At 39.9% G+C, this 21,977-nt stretch overlaps 1 protein-coding gene across 11 annotated transcripts in view; it reads right to left on the reverse strand.

Moving 5' to 3' along the window:
- Positions 1-21,977, reverse strand: part of CCDC146 (coiled-coil domain containing 146) — a 114,927-nt gene that overhangs the window by 75,980 nt on the left and 16,970 nt on the right. For 8 of the 11 annotated variants that reach the window (XM_070617020.1, XM_070617023.1, XM_070617021.1 and 5 more), the window contains exon 2: positions 20,555-20,724. The exons of the other annotated variants lie outside the window; for them this stretch is intronic. In XM_070617020.1, coding sequence (XP_070473121.1) covers positions 20,555-20,713 — 159 coding nt within the window. In that variant the 5' untranslated portion in view covers positions 20,714-20,724. The remainder of the gene's footprint in view (positions 1-20,554; positions 20,725-21,977) is intronic. 11 annotated transcript variants of the gene reach the window in all.

Genomic DNA, 21,977 nt, shown 5'->3' on the forward strand with positions numbered 1-21,977 from the left:
TATATATTTCCTCTTGTATGAAAAGTTGCATAATGTTTACCTAATCTAGACAATATCTTTGAAGACTTCGATGAGTACTATTTCATCAACAGGAAGACAGGCAAATACAGGAACTCCATTATCTTATTTCCCTCTACAATACTGTTGAAACATTTGAAATGCAAACGTTTCAGTTTCATTTTGCAGCATTCAACTCCATCTCCTCTTTCTCTCCCGTTAATGTTGCTGCTCTGGTTCGGCCCTCATCAGCTCCTTAGGATAACGCAAACGCTTCCTAATAGCAGCCTGTGCCTCTGGTTTCAGTCTATTCCAATCCATCTTCCATGTCACTGCCAGAGGGATTATTCAAAAACATAATTCTGATCATGTTATTGTCCTGCCTAAAACCTTTCACAACTCCTCATTTCCATAAGGACAAGCTCCTGCATGAACTGGTTTCTGCCGACCCTTTCAGCATCCTTTTCCGTCACTACTCACACTCCTGCCATACTGAATGCCTTGTCGTTCTCCAACAAACCATGTTCTCTCTATTTTCATTACTTTGTATACACTGTTTCCTTGGCCTAGATAGAATGCCATCCCCAACTCCTGCTGGGTTTTGTCTTATCACCCATGATAAGAGCAGGGAGTCGGAGACAGATTTGCTAGGTTTGAATTTCAGCTCCACCATCACAAGCTGTGTAATCATGGGCAAGTCGCTTAATCTCACTGTTCATTGGTTCCTTCAGTTATAAAATAGGGATAACAATAGAATTTGCCTGATAGAGCTATTGAGGGGATTAAATGAGATAACACGTAAAGTACCTGGAACAAACATACGGATTATTAGTAGTAGCCTCCTCCCCCTCCCCCTCCACAGTTATCTCTTCTGGGTAGACTTCCCTGATGACATCAGGAGGGGTTTAGTACCTCTCCTCTTTGATCCTACACTATCATATATATACCTTATTATATATTACATTATTTAATAATTGTCTAGGTTCTACCCTGAAATCAATCTGTCTGGCTAGGATGTAAAGGAAATTTGAGACATACTGTAGAACTGGGTACAGAACAGTGGCAAACTTTTAGAAGGGGTTCTGGGAACACATCCCAGGGACATGCCAGGCAGAGGGGTACAGCTGCACTGGGCTGGAGGGCACAGGCCTGTTCTACCTGGCTGAGTTCCTAAAGAAAAGAAGAATTTTTCATACTTCTTATACTCTATCGTAATTTTGAAATTAATTTTAATCATAAAATATTCATGAATGCTTTAATTTTAAAAAAATTCACTGATTAGACTAAAACATCTCTGCAAACCACCTTCACTTCCAATCTCATCCCTCTCCCCAGAGGTAACAGGCCGAGTTGGCTGAATCCAAATCAATTACATTCTGTGCGTTGCCAAGTTGCAACATCCGCTGAATCATAGTCTTGCCAGGTTTCTTTCTTTTATTGATTGGAAAAAGTTGGAAGTAAGAATTCAAACAAGGGAAATTGGGCAGACTTGGAGAACTCAGATTCCCCGGAATTCCCAAATGTGACTGAGCCTCCCCTGCTCCTTAAAGTGGTCCCTCCCCACGTTTGATGAGTCTCTTCTTGTTGGAAGACACAGTTGCTTTCTCTCCCGAGGGAGCGATCTTAATTCTCCTTTAGGCTCCTTCATCCCACTCCTTAGCATCTCCAGGGCATGTCCTAATGTCAATTACAAAGTCAAAATAGAGGAGAAGACTTTGCATGACTTTGCTACCTTATATCAACAAAAAGCTGGGGAATATATGTGGAGGCAGATTTTGAGGTTGCTTGACCAAGGAAGGAAAAACAGAATTTTATTTATGACTGAATTTATTGATATAGGTATATTTAACAGGAATTCTGGATTCAATGGGCTAGCTTGAACAGATGAATTTGGTTCTAATAGTTTGCTCGATTAGTTAACACAAACCTAACTTCAACAGCAGTCCATGCTAATTAAAGTTGAGAAGCCAGAAATGTCATGGACCTAAAAGACTTATGGAGATAGAAATGTCAGAGTGGATTTGCTTGTAATTCATTCAACAAGCGTTTATTGAGTGTGTTCCATGTGCCAGGCAGGCTTCTAGGAGGCCAGAGGTATATTAGTGGCCAAAAGACACAAAACCCTACACTCAGGAAGTTTATATTTTATCAGAGGAGATGAATAAATAAACAACGTATGATAAATGCCACTAAAATTAAACAGGGTGAGGGAGATAAGGAGTACCAGAGGAGGGGGTGCTGGCGGTCTGGGGAGACCTCTCTGAGGAGGTGACATTTGGAAAAAATCCAAAAAGATGAGAGAATGAGCCAGGCAGCAATCTGGGAGAAGCTTGTTCCAAGCAAAGGGCGGATCAAAGGCTTGGCATGATTTAGGGTCAGCAAGGAGGCCAGTGCAGGAAAAGCAGACAGTCTCGGGGGAGGGGTTTAAGAGATGAGGTCAGAGAGCGCTTTGGGAGTTGGGGTTGAACAAGGGATGGGGGCAGGGGGCTGCCAGATCATCTGGACCTGTAAGTCATGGTAAGGATTTTGCCTGAGTAGGTAAGAGCCATAATGGTTCTGATCAGGAGGTACGTGATCTGATCCGGTTTTTAAAGAATCACTCTTTGTTGTTGAGTGGGGCATAGACTGCCCGGAGACAAAGATGGATGGAAGCATGCACACTGGTTTGACAGTGTTTGCACTAATCTTGGAGAGAGATGATGAAAGCATGCACTGTGGTGGTTGCAGTAAAGTACACCTTTAAGGTAGAGCTGACGAAATTCGCTGATCAAAGATCAGGGGTGGATAGTGAAAAGATTAGAAGTGTCACAGAAAATGACAGGATTTTAGCCTAAGCAACTTTGACTGATAGAATGGCCGTGAACTGCGATGGGGAGGACTCTTGGGGGAGCCCGTCTGGAAAGTGTGTGTGGGGCCGGGTAAGGGCTGGGGTGAGCAGCTTTGAATACTATAAGTTCAGATATCTATTAGACATCCAAGTGGATGACATCTGAATCTTAGTGTGACATTCAGGGAAGACATCTAGGGTTTAGAAATACATTTGAGAGTTGCTAGAATATAGATGGTAACAAATCCATAGGACCAGATGAGATAACCTCCTAAATAAGTGTGCAGCATATGGAGCAAAGACTTTCACAGAAGGAGCTGGAGCTAAGGAGGAGTCAGCACAGTTTCCACCCTGTAACTGTGCCATTCGAAAGGTCCCAGGACTAATTCCTTATGGAGAGGGCAGAGATTTATTCTCACTGGAACAGATACTTTCTCTAGATTCTTTTAGATTTGGATTTGCTTTTTCCTTGCTTCTGCCAGCAACAGTATTTTGTTGAGTTAGTAGATGTCTTAAAAGCCATTACGGTAATCCACAAATCATTGCTCTGGACTTAGGAAGTCACTTCACAGTGAAGAGGGGAGCCGATGACCTATTGAAGCCTCAGATATTGCATCTTCTGGGAGACAGCACCTATGAGGTTGGAGTGTTGTCATGCAGGATACAGTGTGTGTATGTGTGTGAGTGTTATGTGTGTGTACATATGTAGATAGTAAAAGAAATATAAACTAGGCCACAGACCAAAAAAATTCTCATTTGTTAACAGCACACTGCCCAAATTTGAGGAAGCATGTATGGTCATTTGAAATCATTAGGGTACTAGTTTGCTATGATAATAAACCTTTAGTCAAGCAGAGACTAGTTTTACTGCTTTCCTCTTTATTCTAGAGACATTAATGAACTTAAAACTTGTTTCTTTCACAAATATTTTTGAAGTTATTCAAGTTAGAGGTAACCTAAATCTTTCATTTCTGACAGCTTTCAAATGGCTGGAATGGGTATACTTGAATCTGACTGGCAGTTTTCACTTAATGTTGGGTCCAGTGGCAGGCGGAAATGAGTGAGTCCTCTGCACATGGGTAGGTTTCCCTTGTGGTATACACGCACACACATGACACATGTACTTATAGGATACACATACGTGCTTATGTGTGCTATTGGTAATACATATGCTGTAATACACAAACAAAGTCTGCCCATTGAAATAAAATAGATACGCAGCTCTTACATGGAGTGAAAGGTTAATACAACAGAAATCACCATGGGCCAATAGCTAGCTTATTTTAAGCAATGTTTTATAAAATAGATTGCCATAAATAGAACTTTAGTTTCTTTAAATCCCCTGTGGCATACTCTATGCTATTAATACTGCTGTTTTTCTTTGAACTGTTCCTTAAGCACCTCTCGTCTCCTTCACAACCCCACAGCATGCCTCCTACCACTTTGCTTTCTACTCCTGGACAACTTCTCTGTCAGGTCAGCAGCCTACTGTCCTCATGCTCATATTCAGTTCTGCCTCTGCACCGTGGCTCACCTAAAGTCCCAGGGGTAAATCAAAATTAAAACTATGATCTAGCTAACGTGATCAGGATCTTCCTAGACATCAGATGGTCTCTCAAAAAGATCTGTATTATTTTATTAGCCATTTTTAGAAGGAAATCTACACTATACCTCTGAAAATATATACTCTTCTTTTGAAGGCAAAAAAAAAAAATGTTTTAAAATAAATAGCCTTTTTTGTCTTGGCCCCTTAAAATAACTGATATTGCATTTTATATTTATTATTTTAATCCAATAAATATTTATCATTTGCCTACTCTGTTGGTATAGCATGGTAATATATGCTTATCAAAGTATTTTGAATAGGATTTTTTCCAAATAATAACTTCTTAAACTCTCCAAATCTGAGTTGAATCTCTGCATTCAAGAGTTTCTGTGAGTAATTAAGGATGATACTGTTTAAGACAAGTTGCTTCTCTATCACAAAAGGTCTCATACAAAAGTTCAGCATATTTGGGATCACGCAGAATCTGGAAACTTGTTCAGTTTCTATCTCTGGAAATTGCCTTTCTCATCTTCTACAAGAAGCAGATAATTTGTGCTTATGCTGTGAAAGTTTATCAAAAAGGGCCCACAAAATTATTTGCTTACATTTATTTCTCACTCAGTAATGTCAGTATCACGGGTTTTTTTTCAGTTAATCTAAGTAACCTATTTTAATTTTTGTTTAGAGATTCTTGCTTCTAAATATTAATAATGATAAGCAGCTGTTACTTTCCGAGTGCCAACCATGTGCTGGACATTTCCTAGGAGCATTTCTAATGTTATCTCTGCTTGCTATGACTAATACCGCATTAAGGAGTAATGTTTTACGCTCATTAAAACCTTCCCTGAAAAAACCAACCAACCACTGTTATCTACAAGCTGTTTATCATGTGTGGACCATTGTTCATTTTTGGTTTTCTTGACTTTTTGGGCGTATTTCTCATGAAATGGACTAATTTTCCCCCAAAAAAATTACCTATGGTAATCCCATGATGAAAGTGACACAAAGAAAAGCTCCACATCACCACTGCTCTGACTTTGTGTGACTTCCCACTATAAAGTGGAAAATGATTCCAATTAAATCTCAGTTTAGAGTGAAACATCTCTTTTTGAGTCTTAGCAAATCAATTACATAACATTCTGTTAACAGGAGATATTTCAAAAATGAATATATTTTCAAGTACATTAATGTCCCTACTTAACCTAGTGGTTAAAAAATTGTTTTCTTCCAGCAGCTAAGTCAGAGTTTATAACAACTCTGACAGGAAAGGCATACAAGTTTCTATGCTCTCCAAACACTATTTTACTCCCATGGTTACATGGCAGAATTCACTGATGAAAACATTCTGCTTAAGTACAAAGCACTTTGTAAGTTCTTTGGAAGCTGAATGATTTCTCATGTAAATGCCAAAGTTCTCAATTTCATTTGTTGCATAAAATAATTCTTTTAAAATGTGACTATCATTTACAAATGAATGGTGTTGGTGATGGCTACTTTTTTTATTTCTAGCTTATTTCAAGTAAAATTTTTGTCTTTATCTGATCAAGCCAATGATAAAAAGTCTAGAGAGGCTCTGATGACACGGGTAATTATGGAAGTTGGACAAGATGACCAATACTTTTATGATGAATGTGGGTTGATATTTAACATGCTAAACTTCTAGAGTAGAGGTTCTCAAACTGTGTCCCCAGCGACCCTCAGGTTTTGCAGACATACTTCACGAATGCCAAGGAAGCAGGGTAGGGGAAGAAGCCAGGAGAATGTATGATGGTGAAACACTGTTCACCTAGAATAGTTCTGCTTTTATTTAGATCTTGGGGCTCCCTTCAATTTCACTTAAAGAAAAGGTTTTGTTTCCAAAAAATATTTGAAAATCATTGCCTCCCCATTGCATATCCCTTTGGGGGCTCAGCTAGCAAAAATAAAACCGGAATAGAGGCATGATGGTTCTAACTTGGTATGATATTTCTAAGCATTTAAATCTCTGAGAATTTAGGTGGACTTGATGCGGAGAATGAATTGGGAAACTTGTAAGAAATTTCTCCTCTTTAAGCGTGCCTTATAAAATAGTGACTCAGTAGTGTGATTATGTTGGTGGAGGCGTTACTAATCACTGTGTACATTCATCCCATTGAAAAGGGCATGGTAACGTGCACGACAGTGAGCTAACTGATGGTTTGCACGGAATATCAAGAAGAATAGCGTAGGCTTCCTGCTTTCAAAGTTCCTAAAGCCACTATAGATTAGCTTAAAAAACAGGAAAGAAAATAATAAGTGGCACAAGGTAAGTGCAAGTGTTACTGCACAAAAATGGGGTTGTCCTACCCAATGTGCATAAATACGCCAATTAACCAATGACATCAGTTTTATTCTGTGAGATGGATCCACAGGGAGATGGGGGCGTGTGTCCTCAGATCTGACTCTCCAACTCAGGATCTGGGGTGCAATTTACGAGGTTAGGGAGAACAGGCTGGCATGAGGAAATGCTGGTGGGACAGGTTTTAATTGGTGGGTTTCCAGCATTTATGGCAAGGTTCTAAACATTTATGATGAGGTTCTAAACATTTATGGTGAGGTGGGGACGGAATTTTAACACCGGATCTTCCTGGATGACGGACCTCTTGCTTCTGAGAAGAGTCCGGCTTTTAAGTTCCAGTCAGGTCCTGGTCCTTTGGTTCCGTAGGGGGGAGAATCTTTGGTTCCACAATCATTTCATGTCAAGATTTCTTCTTCAGCACGTGCTCTGGCTACTTGACTTTGCAAATTTTCTGAAAGACAATTCTTTTTTTTTTCTTCTTTTTATTTCTTTTAAAAGATTGTCACCTGAGCTAGCATCTGTTGCAAATCTTCTTTCTTTTATTCTTCGTCTCCCCAGATCCCCTTGGTAAGTAGTTGTATATTCTAGTTGTAGGTCTTTCTGGTTGTGGCATGTGGGACACCGCCTCAGCATGGCTTGATGAATGGTGCTGTGCCCGCGCCCAGGATCCAAACTGGCAAAACCCTGGGCTGTTGAAGCAGAGCACGCAAACCTAACCACTCAGGCATGGGGCCAGCCCCTGAAAGACAATTCTTAATCAATCTGTGGATAAACCATGGGGTCAGTTGAACTGGCCCCGGAGGGCCTGTGGTTACACAAGCACCATGCAGAAAGGGTACAACAACAGAAGTGACAGCACTTTGTCAGGAAGTGAGATGCTTCAAGAAAAAGGTGGGATCTGAGCTGTTCTTGAAAGATGGGTAGAATTCTGAAGCACAGGATGGGGAGGAGAGCACTCCTGGGCTGGGTGTAGGATGAGCGAAGGCGTCAGCAGGTCGGAAAATCAGGAACTAGTTAGGGAAACAACAATACGTCTGGTTTGGCTGGAGCATGGGGTATGTGGCAGGGGACAGCAACAAAAGGAAGAAAGGAATGGTGGATCAGATTGTAGATGCATTTGACTGTAAGGTCAAGGAGGTGACACTTAATCCTTATAATGGGTGAGGAAAAAAATCAAACCTCATATCTACAATCTCCTCTGGCTGCTTATTGATTGCTCAGTTCTGTGCCTGGGCTGTGAGGTGATGACGGATACTGGGTGGGAAGGAAAACTGGAAGGAACTCTGAAGCCTGTTTTACAAAACAATCCAGCGATATCAAGGAGAAGATGGGTGGAGATACAGAGTGGGAAAAAGTCAGCCTGGGGCGGGGGCACAAATATCTGGAGGAGTGTTTAAGGAGGAGCGGGGAGGGGTGGTATGAGAGAGGCATCTGCTGTGATGAGGAATTTGGGGAAGTTTTGCTGCATGACGTGTTGCGGAACTCCCTCCTGTGTTCCTGAAGCGCCTTTCAGTACAGTCACATTGCCTTCCAAGCATGTCTGGAGGCAGATCTGTGTTTCTTTTTGGCTGTGGTGAGACGGGTTTTAAGGTGGGAGAGAGACGGCTCAGTTTTATTCAGTTCACAAACTATCTGTTGAGAGCATAGGGTTTCCCCAGCAGTTCCTCAGGGGGCTTGGGGCAGTGGTGCTGGTGGTGACAGCAGATGTGAAGCTGGGAGAACAAAGGACATTCACCTCTGCATCCTTCACCTCTACATCCACCACATCCAAATCCCTTTCACATATTGCCCTTCTGTGTAAGATTTCCACTGGAAAAAAGTGATAAAAGCGGTTTAAAAAGAGGGTGAAAACCACCATGGTAGGCAGTAAGGTGCCCCTGAAGGATCGTAAGCTGAGAAAGGTACCATTAGAGTCAAGTGCGGCTCAGAGAATGTAAATAACTTGCTGACGGCTGCATGACTGCTACATGTGGAGCTAGAACAAAGACCCATTTTGACTGAACCACTCCCTGCCCCACCAATCAGAGATTTTCTTTCCAAACCATTAAGATTTAAGATATTTTCAGCCTGTTTATTCTTAGATGTAGGCTTTACAGACAGCAAAATTCCTATCTTCTTAATCTGAGGTCGAGGTCCAGTAATTCTTATACCCACTTATTTCATTGCCCTTGATGCCACCCAGGTATTCCTGCTTGCCTCCACCTGGGGATGTATGGGCTGGAAATATGAAAAGAACTTTTGCATCAGAAGATAATGGATTTGGCACTAGGTTCTAAGCTTGTTGCTGGCATCTCCTTTCTGTTTCCGCTTACACCAACATACACGCCAGATGGAACAAAGGTTAAAATATAATGACTCAAACTGTCAATGTACTAGGAGAAAACACAGGAGACCATTTATGATCTCAGAGTAACAAAGGTCTTCTTAAGTAGGACGCAAAATCGCGAGGTTGTGAAAGGAACGATCAATAAGTTTAAGCATGTACAAAAATAAATTTCCACATGGAGAAAAACGCCTTACGCAAACTCAAAAGAAATCCAACAAACTGAGGGAAAGATTTTTGCAATGCATATTACACAGAAAGGCTTACTTTCTAAATGTATAAAGAGTTTCTATGACTCAAAAGAAAAAAACTACACAACAAAAAAATGGAAAAAAGGATGTGAACAGAATTCACAAAAGAGGAAGTACAAATAGCTCTTTGGATTAGTCATGCTTCTCACTTCTGTAAAGCTGATGCTCTAAGGTCTGCCCTCCATGCCCACACCAGGCACGCCTTGTTTGAGACAGCCTGATAATACGCCTGAGTCACCTTGCCCAGGCTTCCTGCCTCCCTCATTGCCTCCCTCCCCGCAACAGCACTGAGGGAAGTCCTCCTCGTGCGGGCACATTTTCCAAATGGAAACAAACCAATCCAGACACCACACCCTGGACTATCTCCTTTATCAAGCTCTCACCCTCAGGCCACTGTACAACTGCCCTAATCATCCCAACACCAGGTGCCAAACATCTTCTAAGACCCAGAGCTAATCCTGGGCCTGCTACCCTGCCTCACCCATTCCTCCCGGGGGAAACCACCATAAACGCTCTTGCCCACAGTTCCTCCTTCTCCCTTTGCCTTCTCACCAGCCCTGGTGCTTCCTCAGGTGACCCCCTCCATAGCACGGCATGCTCCTGTAGGGGAGGAAGACATTTCCTCTACCCTCTCTGGGTTCGTCTGGCTGGAGAACAAATTAAATTCACATGAGACAGAATAGCAGGAGAAAATTAAACAAAGCTTTATAACATGTATACATGGGAGAGGCTCAGGCAAGCTAAGCAACTCGCCAAAATGGCTGAAGCCCCCACCTTAAATATCATCTTCAGCTAACGACAAAGGAGGATGTTGGGGGTGGAGGGGGAATCGATCTTGGGAGATTACCACACAAGTGCAGTAAACAAATGCAGATTTAAGTCCTTGCCTTTGGCATTGATTAAGAGTTTCTAGAGATAAAGGTCATCCCCCTCTTTTTCCTGGTACAGAGAGGGAGGCACCTTTACAGATGGAGATTTCCTTTACAATGTAAATGTCTCCTAACAAAGGGCAAGCAAGTTCCACCCCGCAGTTGCTTTCCTATCTGCAGTTTATTAAAAGTAACCAGCCCCAAATAATCCTCATGCCAAAGAGACGTATCTTGGGGTGGCCAATTCCAGGTCCCCACACTCTCCTGTTTTAGGAACTGTGAGCCATAAACTATCATTTCAATGGCAATTGTCTCCTGATATGTTGGCCTTCCTATAACTTACATTTTCTACTAACTTACTATATTTTAAAAGACTTAAACATATGAAAAAAGCTCTACTCCACTCATTTGAAGATAAATGTAAATAAAGACTATGATAACATTTTTCCCCCAACCACCATGACAAAGGTCCAAAAGTTAGACAGCACACAGTACTGGTGTGAGAAGAGAGACATTCATTTATTGTTGGTGGGAACATAAGCTATTACAACCTCTATGGAGAGAACTTTGGCAATAAAAACAAAATTTTAAAATACACAAACTTGATCCAGCAATTCTACTTTTGAGTATATATTCAAAAGAATTGAAAGTAGGATCTCGAAGAGATATTTGTACACCATGTTCATAGCAGCATTATTCATAACAGCCAAGAGGTAGAAGCAACCAGGGGTCCATCAATGGATGAATGGATAAACCAAATGTGGTGTATACATGCAATGAGATATTATTCCATCTTAAAAAGGAAGGAGATGCTGTCACATGCTACAGCATGGATGAATCGTGAAGGCATTATGCTAAGTAAAATAAGTCAATCACAAAAAGACAAAAACTGTAAGATTCCACTTCTCTGAGGTCCCTAGAGTAGTCAAATTCATAGAGACAGAAAGTAGAATGGTGGTTGCCAGGGGCTGGGGGCAGGGGGAATGGAGAGTTGTTGTTTAAGGGGACAGAATTTCAGTTTTGCAAGATGAAAAAGTTCTGGAGATGGATTGCACAGCAACATGACTATACTTCACACCACTGAACTGTACACTTAAAAATGACTAAGATGGCATATTTTTTGTTAAGCGTATTTTTCTACAATTGAAATTTTTTAAGTGAGCAAACTCATTGATCCAGTAATCCCACTACTAGGAATTTGTTGTTTTAACATTATTCCAGTGTACAATGATGCATGCATAAGGTCACTGACTCTGTCATTGTCCATAATAGAAGATTGGAAATGACCTAAATGTCTCATAATATGCTCCATCCATGTACTGAAATACTATGCAAACATTAAAAAGAATACAGAAATTGTATACATGCATAAAACAAGCAAGTATGTATATTACACTACCACTTGCTTATTTGTGCAGAGACTTCTGTAAGGCTATGTCTAAGAGACTGTTAATAAGGGTTGTCTCTGGGGAGGGAAACTGCAGATTGTGAGATGGGGTGAGAGGCTGGCTTACTTTTCACTGTGTTCTATTCTCTGCCTTTTGAATTTTGTACTATGGCATATTTTACGTATTAAAAAATAGTTAAAAATTTTAAAAAACCTAACCTCCTAGCTGAAAAAACTTTATTATCTGGCTCTCTGATACTCTTCTCTAACTCCCTAGTCTGGCCTGTATATCACTACTTGACCATTGAGACCCTCATCTTGCTTGCCTAATGAAAACTATAATGATTGCCTTGTTCTAGCTGACTTTTCCGGTGTTCACTACTGCTGACTCATTTACTGATGTTACTGTGAATCCAGTTACTGGATACCCAAATTTCCAATCCTACTCCATTCTGCTTTATTCCCCAAAGAATCTACCCAACAGACAAGAGTACCTTCCCCCATCCACCTATATATAATAGATTTTAATTGAAAAAGGCATTATTTATTTTAATTCTTAAGCTTCTATCTTTAGTGCCTAATACATTCAAATAGTTCTTGGATTACTAAAGGTACTATGTTTCTCGAGATGCACACTGTCTACTCAGAGCCACAAGCTTTCAAAAGCCAACTTTCTTTCTCTCTCAAGAACTTTCTTTCTCAAAGGAGAAAACAATACCATTAAGTATTTCTCTTAATCTTAATTTTACAAAGCATTATCTGTTCATAGTGACTATTAAAAAAATAGTATCTGAGTTTAGATTATTATTTTTAATATTTAATCAACTTGCTACAATAGTAGCTAAAGAATAAATGAAGAATAAAGAGGTAATTAAAACTTTATTAAATATATAATGAAAAATAAACATAGCAGGGCTGGCCCCTTGGCCTAGTGGTTAAGTTTGGTATGCTCTTCTTCGGTGGCCCAGGTTCGGTTCCCAGGTGCAGACCTACACTATTCATCAGCAGCCACGCTGTGGCAGTGACCCATATACAAAATAGAGGAAGACTGGCACAGATGTCAGCTCAGGGCGAATCTTCCTCAGCAATAAACAAATAAAATAAAAGAGCGAATAGAATAAACATTTTAAAAAAACCACGCACACAGAGGCACACACACATATGCAAACTAGGTCCTCAATACATCAGTAAAGGAATTGAAAAAGAGAAAGCAAGATTGAGGAAAATTAACCACACAGATGAGGGGACAGATGAGCTGCCAAGGGGAGGGCTGCTGCCCCATTTTTCCCCAGCTCCTTCCCATGAGTCTGGCATGAGGTCGATAATCTCACAGACAGGAGGTAGAAAAACCACCAATTCCTCTCTGTTTCCAATTGTCAACACTCTTCTGACTCCCACTTGCCACTGACCACAGCCTGTTTGGACAGCAGAGTTTTCTGACAACACCCCAGGTTACCAGCCAGAATCAACCATCATGTTTTTCCTTTTGAAGGCACCAGTGTGTGGACACCCTAACATGGGACCTTCTCTCTTCTTCCCCTGAACTCTTCTACAGTGTGTACTTTTACTGATTGAATTTAGGGGTGTTAATCTACTTTGCAAAGTGGAACATGGCTTGTATTCTTATAAGCCTAATATAATATCTTTAATCTTTCTAAACAGATATGAAGCATGTCGATACCCCAAACTTGTTTAAGTACATTCCAGGCACGTGCCAAGGGCTTCGTCCACAATGGGAAGATTTTTATACTTCCACCTTATTGTCAGAGTGAAAGAAAAAACTTAATGGGAAAAATGGAACCTATCTGTGTTGTCTAAAAAATTATCAGTCTGTTTAAAGTTTCTTGAAAGCCAAACAAAATCTTGAAACATTATTCTTGCAAGGCTGCCTGGAAGTCTGATGGAAAAGTGAAAACATGCCAACAATAGCAAGACTTGTAGAAAGACCGTACAAAGAAGTTTAGTAGATTTTTAATGCAGATCCCCTAAGTACAGCTATTAGTGAGATGTGATAACTAAGAAAAGGATAGGGAAACTACGGAGAAATATTTAGAGAGTTAAATATTTATCTTTATTTTTCTCTTTTAATATACAGTTTACTTAAAAAGTCAATTTGTAAAATCCTAAAATAGTAGTGTTTAAAGGTGTGAATGACAAGTGAATAATGTCAGGTAAAACACGTGCTAAGGTAGGAGACAGGAGACTGGGTTCCATGCCTGGCTCTGTATCTGCCCAGATGAGCAACCTAGAGCCTCTCTCAATCTTTCAGAATGTTTAAGATGGAAAGAACCATATCGCAAAATTCCTATTCCTCATGGATTCACTATCAGAATTAAATTACATGCTTGAAACCACATTGACTGTAAGCTCCTTGAAGGTGGGGATCTTACATTTTCATCTTTGTAACCAGTTACTTGATTAATTAATTCATGTATGAAAGAAACAGAAAACGTTTTCATTCTTTAAAAACATTCTAAATTTCATTAGGGATTATCTCAAGAAACTCATCAGGAACTCTATAGAAGGTCCAGCCTAGAAAATGAAGGAAGTTTTAGCAGCATGAGAAAATCACCAATATTTTCTGTAATTGATTTAAAATTTTTATTAAAAATTTCAGAATTTATTTAATGTTACCAGCCTCAAGAGAACAAAATGTATAAAAAATAAGTATCTTTTGGGGCTGGCCCCGTGGCCGAGTGGTTGGGTTCGCGCGCTCCGCTGCAGGCGGCCCAGTGTTTCGTCGGTTCGAATCCTGGGCGCGGACATGGCACTGCTCACATACCACGCTGGGGCGGCGTCCCACATGCCACAACTAGAGGAACCCACAACGAAGAATACACAACTATGTACCGGGGGGCTTTGGGGAGAAAAAGGAAAAAATAAAATCTTTAAAAAAAAAAATAAGTATCTTTTGAACCTGTGAATATCCCAGCAAAAGAAATAATTTTCAAAGTAGGGAATTAGGCAAACGATGGCAACATCTTTTTATAAACACACAGTGGTAGACTGAGCTGTTAAATATACATGAGGCGATTGGCAACCCTTTCAGAAAGTGATCTGAATCTATCAGGAACCTGCTGTGTCTATATCTCCAGCCCAGGGACTTCCCCGTAAGCTCAAGATCCACATGTTGGACCTTCCCCTCAGACCCATTGCGTCTTCTGAATTCTCTGTCACTTACAGTACCATGATGCAGCCACTTTTCTAAATCAGAGACCCAAGCATCAATTTAGACTCTCCTCTCCCTCACTGCCACGCCTCCACCCATTCAGACACTAAGTCAGCATTTTATACTTCCTTAATATCTTTCCTACATGTATTCTCTTTTCTCATTGCCCCTGCGTTGGTTGTCTCTCTTCGCATCTTATCTTGATCACTGAAACGGCATTCTAATTGGTGATATGGCAGGAATGGAAAAGAGACAAATTCAACAGATGTTCAAGAGACAGAACCAACTGACAGAATATAGGAGAATAACGAATTTATTTCTGAGCATGTTTATTTTGAGGTACCTTGGGGTCACTGAGGTGCAGCTATTCCAAGTATGTGCACATACTTGGAATGTGGGCAAAGCATGTGGGCAAAGCTGAAGGATAGAAAAGTAGGTCCACAGTGGATGGCATGGATGGGGATGAATATCCCCTCTCACATACTACTGCCTCCAAAAAGTTTTTTCCAGATCATCTCATCCCACAGTGACTGTTCCTTCCACTCAATTTTTTTTTTTTTAAAGGTTTTATTTTTTCCGTTTTCTCCCCAAAGCCCCCCGGTACATAGTTGTATATTCTTCATTGTGGGTCCTTCTAGTTGTGGCATGTGGGACGCTGCCTCAGCATGGTTTGATGAGCAGTGCCATGTCCGCGCCCAGGATTCGAACCAACGAAACACTGGGCCGCCTGCAGCAGAGTGTGCGAACTTAACCACTCGGCCACTGGGCCAGCCCCACTTCCACTCAATTTTAATAATACTGTTAGCACCTTCCAGATTCACAACCACATACTGCCTCTTGTGATATTTAACATTTCAAGTTGCTTTTTCCCAAATTAAGCTTCTAAAGAATAGTAACCTTTTATATACTTTATGCTTACGAATGCCCCACGGTGTCTAGGGCTAAGCAGCACACATGAGGCGCTCAAAACAAAGGAGGAGTGGAAGGGATAAATTTGATTTCAGTAGCTTTAATAACAATGATAATAAACATCTCCTAACGCAGAGCCTGGCACTTAGCGGGTGCTGAGTTAATATCTGTCAAATGGATGAAGATGTAATGTCTCCCAATACTCTTGAAAAACTTCGTGACGTCTCGATTCTTTTCAAATCTGACATGCAACTAAAACTTGGACACAAATATATTTATTGCACATTTTGTAGGAAGTCCAACAGTTCATAGTTTCGCACATAACCTATTTCTGTGAAAAGGTCACATAGCAACAAGGCACATCCATCTTTGTCTACTCACCCACAATACTTGCATACTCCCACACTCTACTTTTACAGAATTTCGTATTTTACACCGATTCACACTTTAACTTCCTGAGTGCTTCCTCCCACATGCTCCTGTGCTACGTTTGCTCCACCCCTTGGCTAAGTCAGATCAGAGACTTAACAACGACCGGCACAAGAATTATTTCCAGGAAATGAAGAGAAAGGAGGAGACAACTGGCGAGATAATTTCATGTTTTGATTTTGACTCTTGGCCTTCAGACAAGAATAGTTTTATGGCTTCCAATCTTGGAAAAGTTCAACATCTGACACACTGACATCTGACACCTGAGGTCACACTTATAAATCAGTGCTACTTTACATAACCATGTACAGATAGAAGTAGAAAGCCTAACTTGGGGAATACCACGAAAGCTATAACTTATATTAAGCTTGGATGAGTGACAGCATCTAACACGATGCTTTGAACAAAGAAGTACACAAACTCTTTGTTGAAAGAATGTTGTTTTTAACCACATGAGGAACTTGGAAAACAAAGCTGTTTTATACTATATATTTACTGCTTGTCTGTGTGCAAGGTCTTGAGCCAGTGCTGTATAGGATACAAATAAAGCAACACACTGCTGTGGTATTGGATGAAAAGGGTTATTACCATCCTCAGAGTGTATGAATCTCTTTGGAAAATCATTTGAAGGTGTCCACTAAAGCTGAATAGAAACCTAGACTATGGCACAGTTAAACCCACTCCTAGGCATACACCCAAGAGAAATGAATTCATAAGTATAAGGCATGCAGAAGAATGATCACGGAAATTTATTCATAAACTTCCCAAACAGGAAACAACCCAAATCTCCAAACAGAAGAGAATACAAGCAAATGATGGTATATTTATACAATAGAATACTTCACAGCAATAAAAAATAATTGAACTAATGCCACATACAATGTTATGAATGAATCTCACAGATACAATGATGAGCAAAAGAAGCCAGACACAAAGCAAAACATACTGTATGATTCCATTTATATGATGTTTAAGAAGAGGCAAAACTAGTATATAGTAATAAGCAGACTAGTGGTTAACTTTGGTGGGAGCAAAGACTAGGAGGTCTCAAGGGAGATATCTGGGTTGCAGAAAATTTATCTTGATCTGAGTAGGAATATGGCAGGAATGGAGAAGAGATATTTAAAAGAGATTAACTCTCAAACTGACAAAGAGAATACAGGAGGAGAATTAAGATAGGGAGAAGAATGATGAATTCAGTTCCGAACCTGTTGGTTATAGGCATATGTAAAAGAATCCCCGAGCTGCACGGTGAATATTACTGTACACTGAATATTAGTGCACGTGGAGTGCCAGTTCTCATAGTTAGGCAGTGATGACAGAGTTAGGATCAAGTGTCCACCATTAACCCACACAGTCCATTGATGAAAATCACGTGGCCTAGTTACCAAGCATTACTTTGAATATCCATCCAAAGTGTGAATTAACACGGCATAGTTCCTGCCTTGTTAGGTCTTACTGCTTAATGTGATCATAACGTCAGCGGGGAATTCTAAATTTTCTACGCAAAATATTTTATGATGAGAAGATATTCAACAAATACCTGTTAATGGCCTAGTTCCAAGTGACAGGTACAGCCTACAAATGCTCTAAGAGTAGAGAAGTTGGAGAAACCATCGTGAGCTGGTGGCTCAAAGTTTCTCGAAGGACATGGGAACTGAGCCAGACTCTGAAAGGTTAGGAACAGAAGCAGGGGTTGCAAAGTGTGGCCTATACTAAAAGTTCATTTGATTTGTTAGCTCAAATGGTACAGACTTTCAAGAAGCAATGTGATTAGGAAGATTTGTTGACAGCAACGACCTTGTATCATGCTTTGTGAATATGTGCTAGTTTCCTAGGCATCTGAATATAGGAGAGTCCCTGCTAAGGGAAGAACATAAAGAGCAGATCAACAGAGGGTCTAAGTGAATTATTAGGTTCAAAAATAGTTGGGGCCAAATTGCAGAGTGCCATGCACGCCACACTGAACACATTCTGCAGCCAGTAATAGACGAGAGCACGACATCCATGTTTTGCAACTCAGTAGTGCTGGGCCAACTGTGCGACTAGCATTAATAACAATGAAGGCTGCAAGCAGCTTCTGGTTCTTTGAATGTGATGCCAAACATCTGGACCTGGAAGTGAATTTCTAACTGCTTTCTTTCAGGTGACATCTGAACTCTTGCTATTTGGCAGACACAGCTTCCATTTAGACACCTAAAGGAGGACAGCTTCTACAATATAGGCTAAAAAACTGTAAGATGCGTAAATATTAGAGGAATGCTAAAAGAATTAGAAAATAAAGCTATAGATACCAATTACAAACAATCTCAGTGGTGTTTATTACGGAAATAAAGTTGTTTGAAGCTAATAATTCATTCTTCCAGATATTGCTGGCTTGAGGAAGAGTACAGCAATTTTACTCAGTGATTTTACACTATTCAAAGGGTAGGTAAGACAGTTCTTTGCCACTATCCACTTCATCAAGGGCTGGTCATAGTCTATTAATAACCATAATTTGTACACACATGTATATTGACAGATTCTCGAAATATTTAATAAATTGTTACACTGAAGGTCAATAACCAGAAGTTGTCCTAAGTTCTCCTTTGACGTTACAAAACAAACTCTCGTGCTTCTTTATCTGTGGCTTGACTATAATTTTCTTATTAGCATAACCTTTGGTAGAAATAAACTCTAGTTCAGCCTTATTTTTTATTTGATAGAATTATTAAAGGTAGTGGTATAAAAGTAGAAATCCTACCGCAAACTGGGCTATATAATGGATTTTAGCAGAAATAGAGAACCCTGACCACTTAAAAATATTAAGACTAGAGATATGAACTCATGGTTACAAATACATAAAGATATATATAGAAAGAGATATAAATTCGTGTGGACAAATATATTGCTGCATCTATTTCCTAGCTGAGTCTGCTGAGAGGACTTGGAAGCAATGATAGACCAGTAGCAATGAGCATACCCAGAACTGAGATCTCAGTCTTCAAATATCATTCTCCACTAAAAGGAACCAAGGACCTTTGAGATCCTTTGAGAGATGGCTGGTTCCAGGAATGGAGCAATGAAAATGCAAAATGAGCCTGGAACATATTTTTAAGCCAGAAGGTAAAGAAGTACACAAAGAATCATAGGGGTATGTCAAAAAGACAAATGAGCCCTCTTGAAGGGTGTACCCTACCCAAAGCGGGGACAACTAAAGCACCAAAATGAATAATGAAAGTAGTGAATCATAACCCATTAAATAGAATAAGAACTCATAAGCCTAGATAGACCGATAGATAGATAGATAGATAGATAGATAGATAGATAGACAGACAGATAGATAGAAAAGAAGAGAAAGTTCTTCCTTACATAGGAAGCCAACCAATAAATGTACAAGGAATGATGGAATTAGAAAAATCACCTTTTGATGACAGTCATACTAATAATTGATTTGGGCAAGAATCATCGAGAGATGCAAAACTAGTAGGTGAAAATTTCAGGAGGAATAGAAGAGTTAAACAGTCTCAGGGTATCTCCCCATAAGGTGCTTATTAATTTGAAACAGAAAATAATAACTTCACAGAGCAGAGACCAACCAGGGATTTACCACCTCAGCCAGGTGATCAAAGTTAGTAACACCAGCAACGAGACAGCTCGACATCAAGTGCTCCTGACATGATGTTTTATATATATATACATACATATACAAAATAAAAGCTCAACAGTAATTGCAGCAATTGCTCAAAATATTGACACCAACAAAATATTTGGCAGGGGGAGGATTTGGTTTTGCTTTTTGGTTTTCAATAAACTCTGTTTTTGCCTTAAGACTTTTTAAGTTTATTTTTATTATGCCTATTTATCAAATTTCTTAGATGTTTTATTCAGTTATATTCACACAAAGTTAGTAGTCCAGAATTCAAATGCCATCTAAACCATTTTCTAGAGTACAGCAATCAAGCAGGACAGGGTAGGAGTTGCATATGTGGTCAGTTTTGTTTTTTTTTTTAAAAACAAACCTCTCCTCATATATGGGTATTTCCTAAATATTCACCTTGCTTTTTAAAAACCAGATGATCAGCGTATATGTCACACGTCCCTCTTCGCTTCTCTGCTGACGGGAAACAGTGGACCTCAGTGCCCTCCTGCAGCAACTACATTTCACTGCGTAAGTGTATATTCTTTCTATCATTGGATGACAAGATCTTTTACCTTCATTTTATGGAAGGAAATGTTGCATATTCAGTAACGAAAGCAATCTCCTCTTTTACTTCATTTACCAACTCATGGAAGGTACTTAACTAACTGCATATACACAAAGATTTATTATGCTATAAAAGTATCAGAACCTGCACTACCGCATTGGTCCAGGATGACATAAGCCCGTGGAAGAGAAGGTAGAGACTACTTTACCTTAAAGTGCTTCAAACTGTACATGCCTACAGGTTACATGTCATAAATTATTTTGATAATGATATTAGCTTCATCTGCATTTTAAGTAGATGATGATTCAGTTCTTACTATAGTAATATATAAAGAGAAATATACCTCATGCAGACAAATGAAAGCTGGAGTTGTAGATAAATCAACCAACCGCTCATCTCGGATGTTAATTGTGGGCGCTATGGCATAAATGGGGTGTTCTTGATCCTTTTCATCTTTCTCCTCTCCCTCTTCTTGTTCTGTGTCTGTGGTGCTGTCTTCCATTTTTCACAATTCTAAAATAAAACGATTCCATATTCAGCTATTCAGGGATATCTTCACTTATAAAGTAAAATTAATGGAAAATCACAGAAGCAAGAAAAACTTAACTGGAATGTTATTCTCCAGTGAAACGATAGGTCAGGAAAGTTAGATATAATCACGTCATTATAAAAGACTGCTTTGTTGTAAATATACTCTCCATTGCTACACTCGAGTCAATAATTCTAAGTTTTAAAAGCAGGCTATTGTTACATTAATTAGAGAAAAATTATATAACTAGAATGTAAGCTCCATGAGGGTAGAAACCTAATGTTGTTTACTAAGCATTATAGTAGGCACTCAATTACTATTCATTGATTGGGTAAATAAGCATAAACTTCACCCTTGAAGTACAACACAAAGTTAATTCAATTATTTTTGGAAAAATAAAAACCAATACCCTGTGTGCCCCATACTGCCTGAGGCATGTACCTGCACACCAGGTCATCAGGCTAATTGCTCAGTACCCACACTGCTTGCTGTGGTCACAGCTCAGGCCTGTGCTTGTGCGCACTGCCACCTGGCCTATCTCTGCTGCTCATGTGCATACTCAATTGTCCCAGCAGACTGCACTTACAAAACACAAGCTCAAAAATAAAATTATTAAGAATTTCAAGATGGTGACACCAGAGCACTAACCAAGTGCAGGGCCCTTCTGAGAACAGGCCGTTGTGTGCCTGCACAGGTCACACACCCATGAAGCCAGCCCTATGGACTGGCCATTGATGTGCTCATGTATTCAAGTGGACCCAGAGCAGTTTCTGAAATGACCTGCATCTTGGCCTGCAAGGTCTCTATTGGCCTACATTGGTGGCATTGGGGTGGCTTCCCTTCCAAGAAAGAGCTGGTAAGGGGCCTCCATTACACAACAGAACGTCATTTAATTATTTGCTCTTTTGATCTCTGTAATATATGAATCAGCACTCAACAGAAGAGTACATGTGCACTCATCTCTTGCCAAAGTAGGTATCTCCAACTGTATAATTTTAAGGTCTGGATCTTCTGCTGAACATGTATCATCTCTCATGTCTGTCTTATCAGATTAGCTGCTCCTTGACAACAGAGATCTCATTCTTTCAATATGGAAAGCATGTTCTATAATATGAATCCAGAAGGCATGGTAGGCTCTGGTTCTTGAGTTTATTAGTCAAGTGGCCACAGGCGTGTCATTTATTCATTGTCTTCTTCCTCCTCTCTAAAACCGGAGTAACAGTAACTAACTTTTCTG

The sequence above is a fragment of the Equus przewalskii genome, chromosome 4, assembly GCF_037783145.1.
Source record: "Equus przewalskii isolate Varuska chromosome 4, EquPr2, whole genome shotgun sequence".
Classification (NCBI taxonomy): Eukaryota; Metazoa; Chordata; class Mammalia; order Perissodactyla; family Equidae; genus Equus; species Equus przewalskii.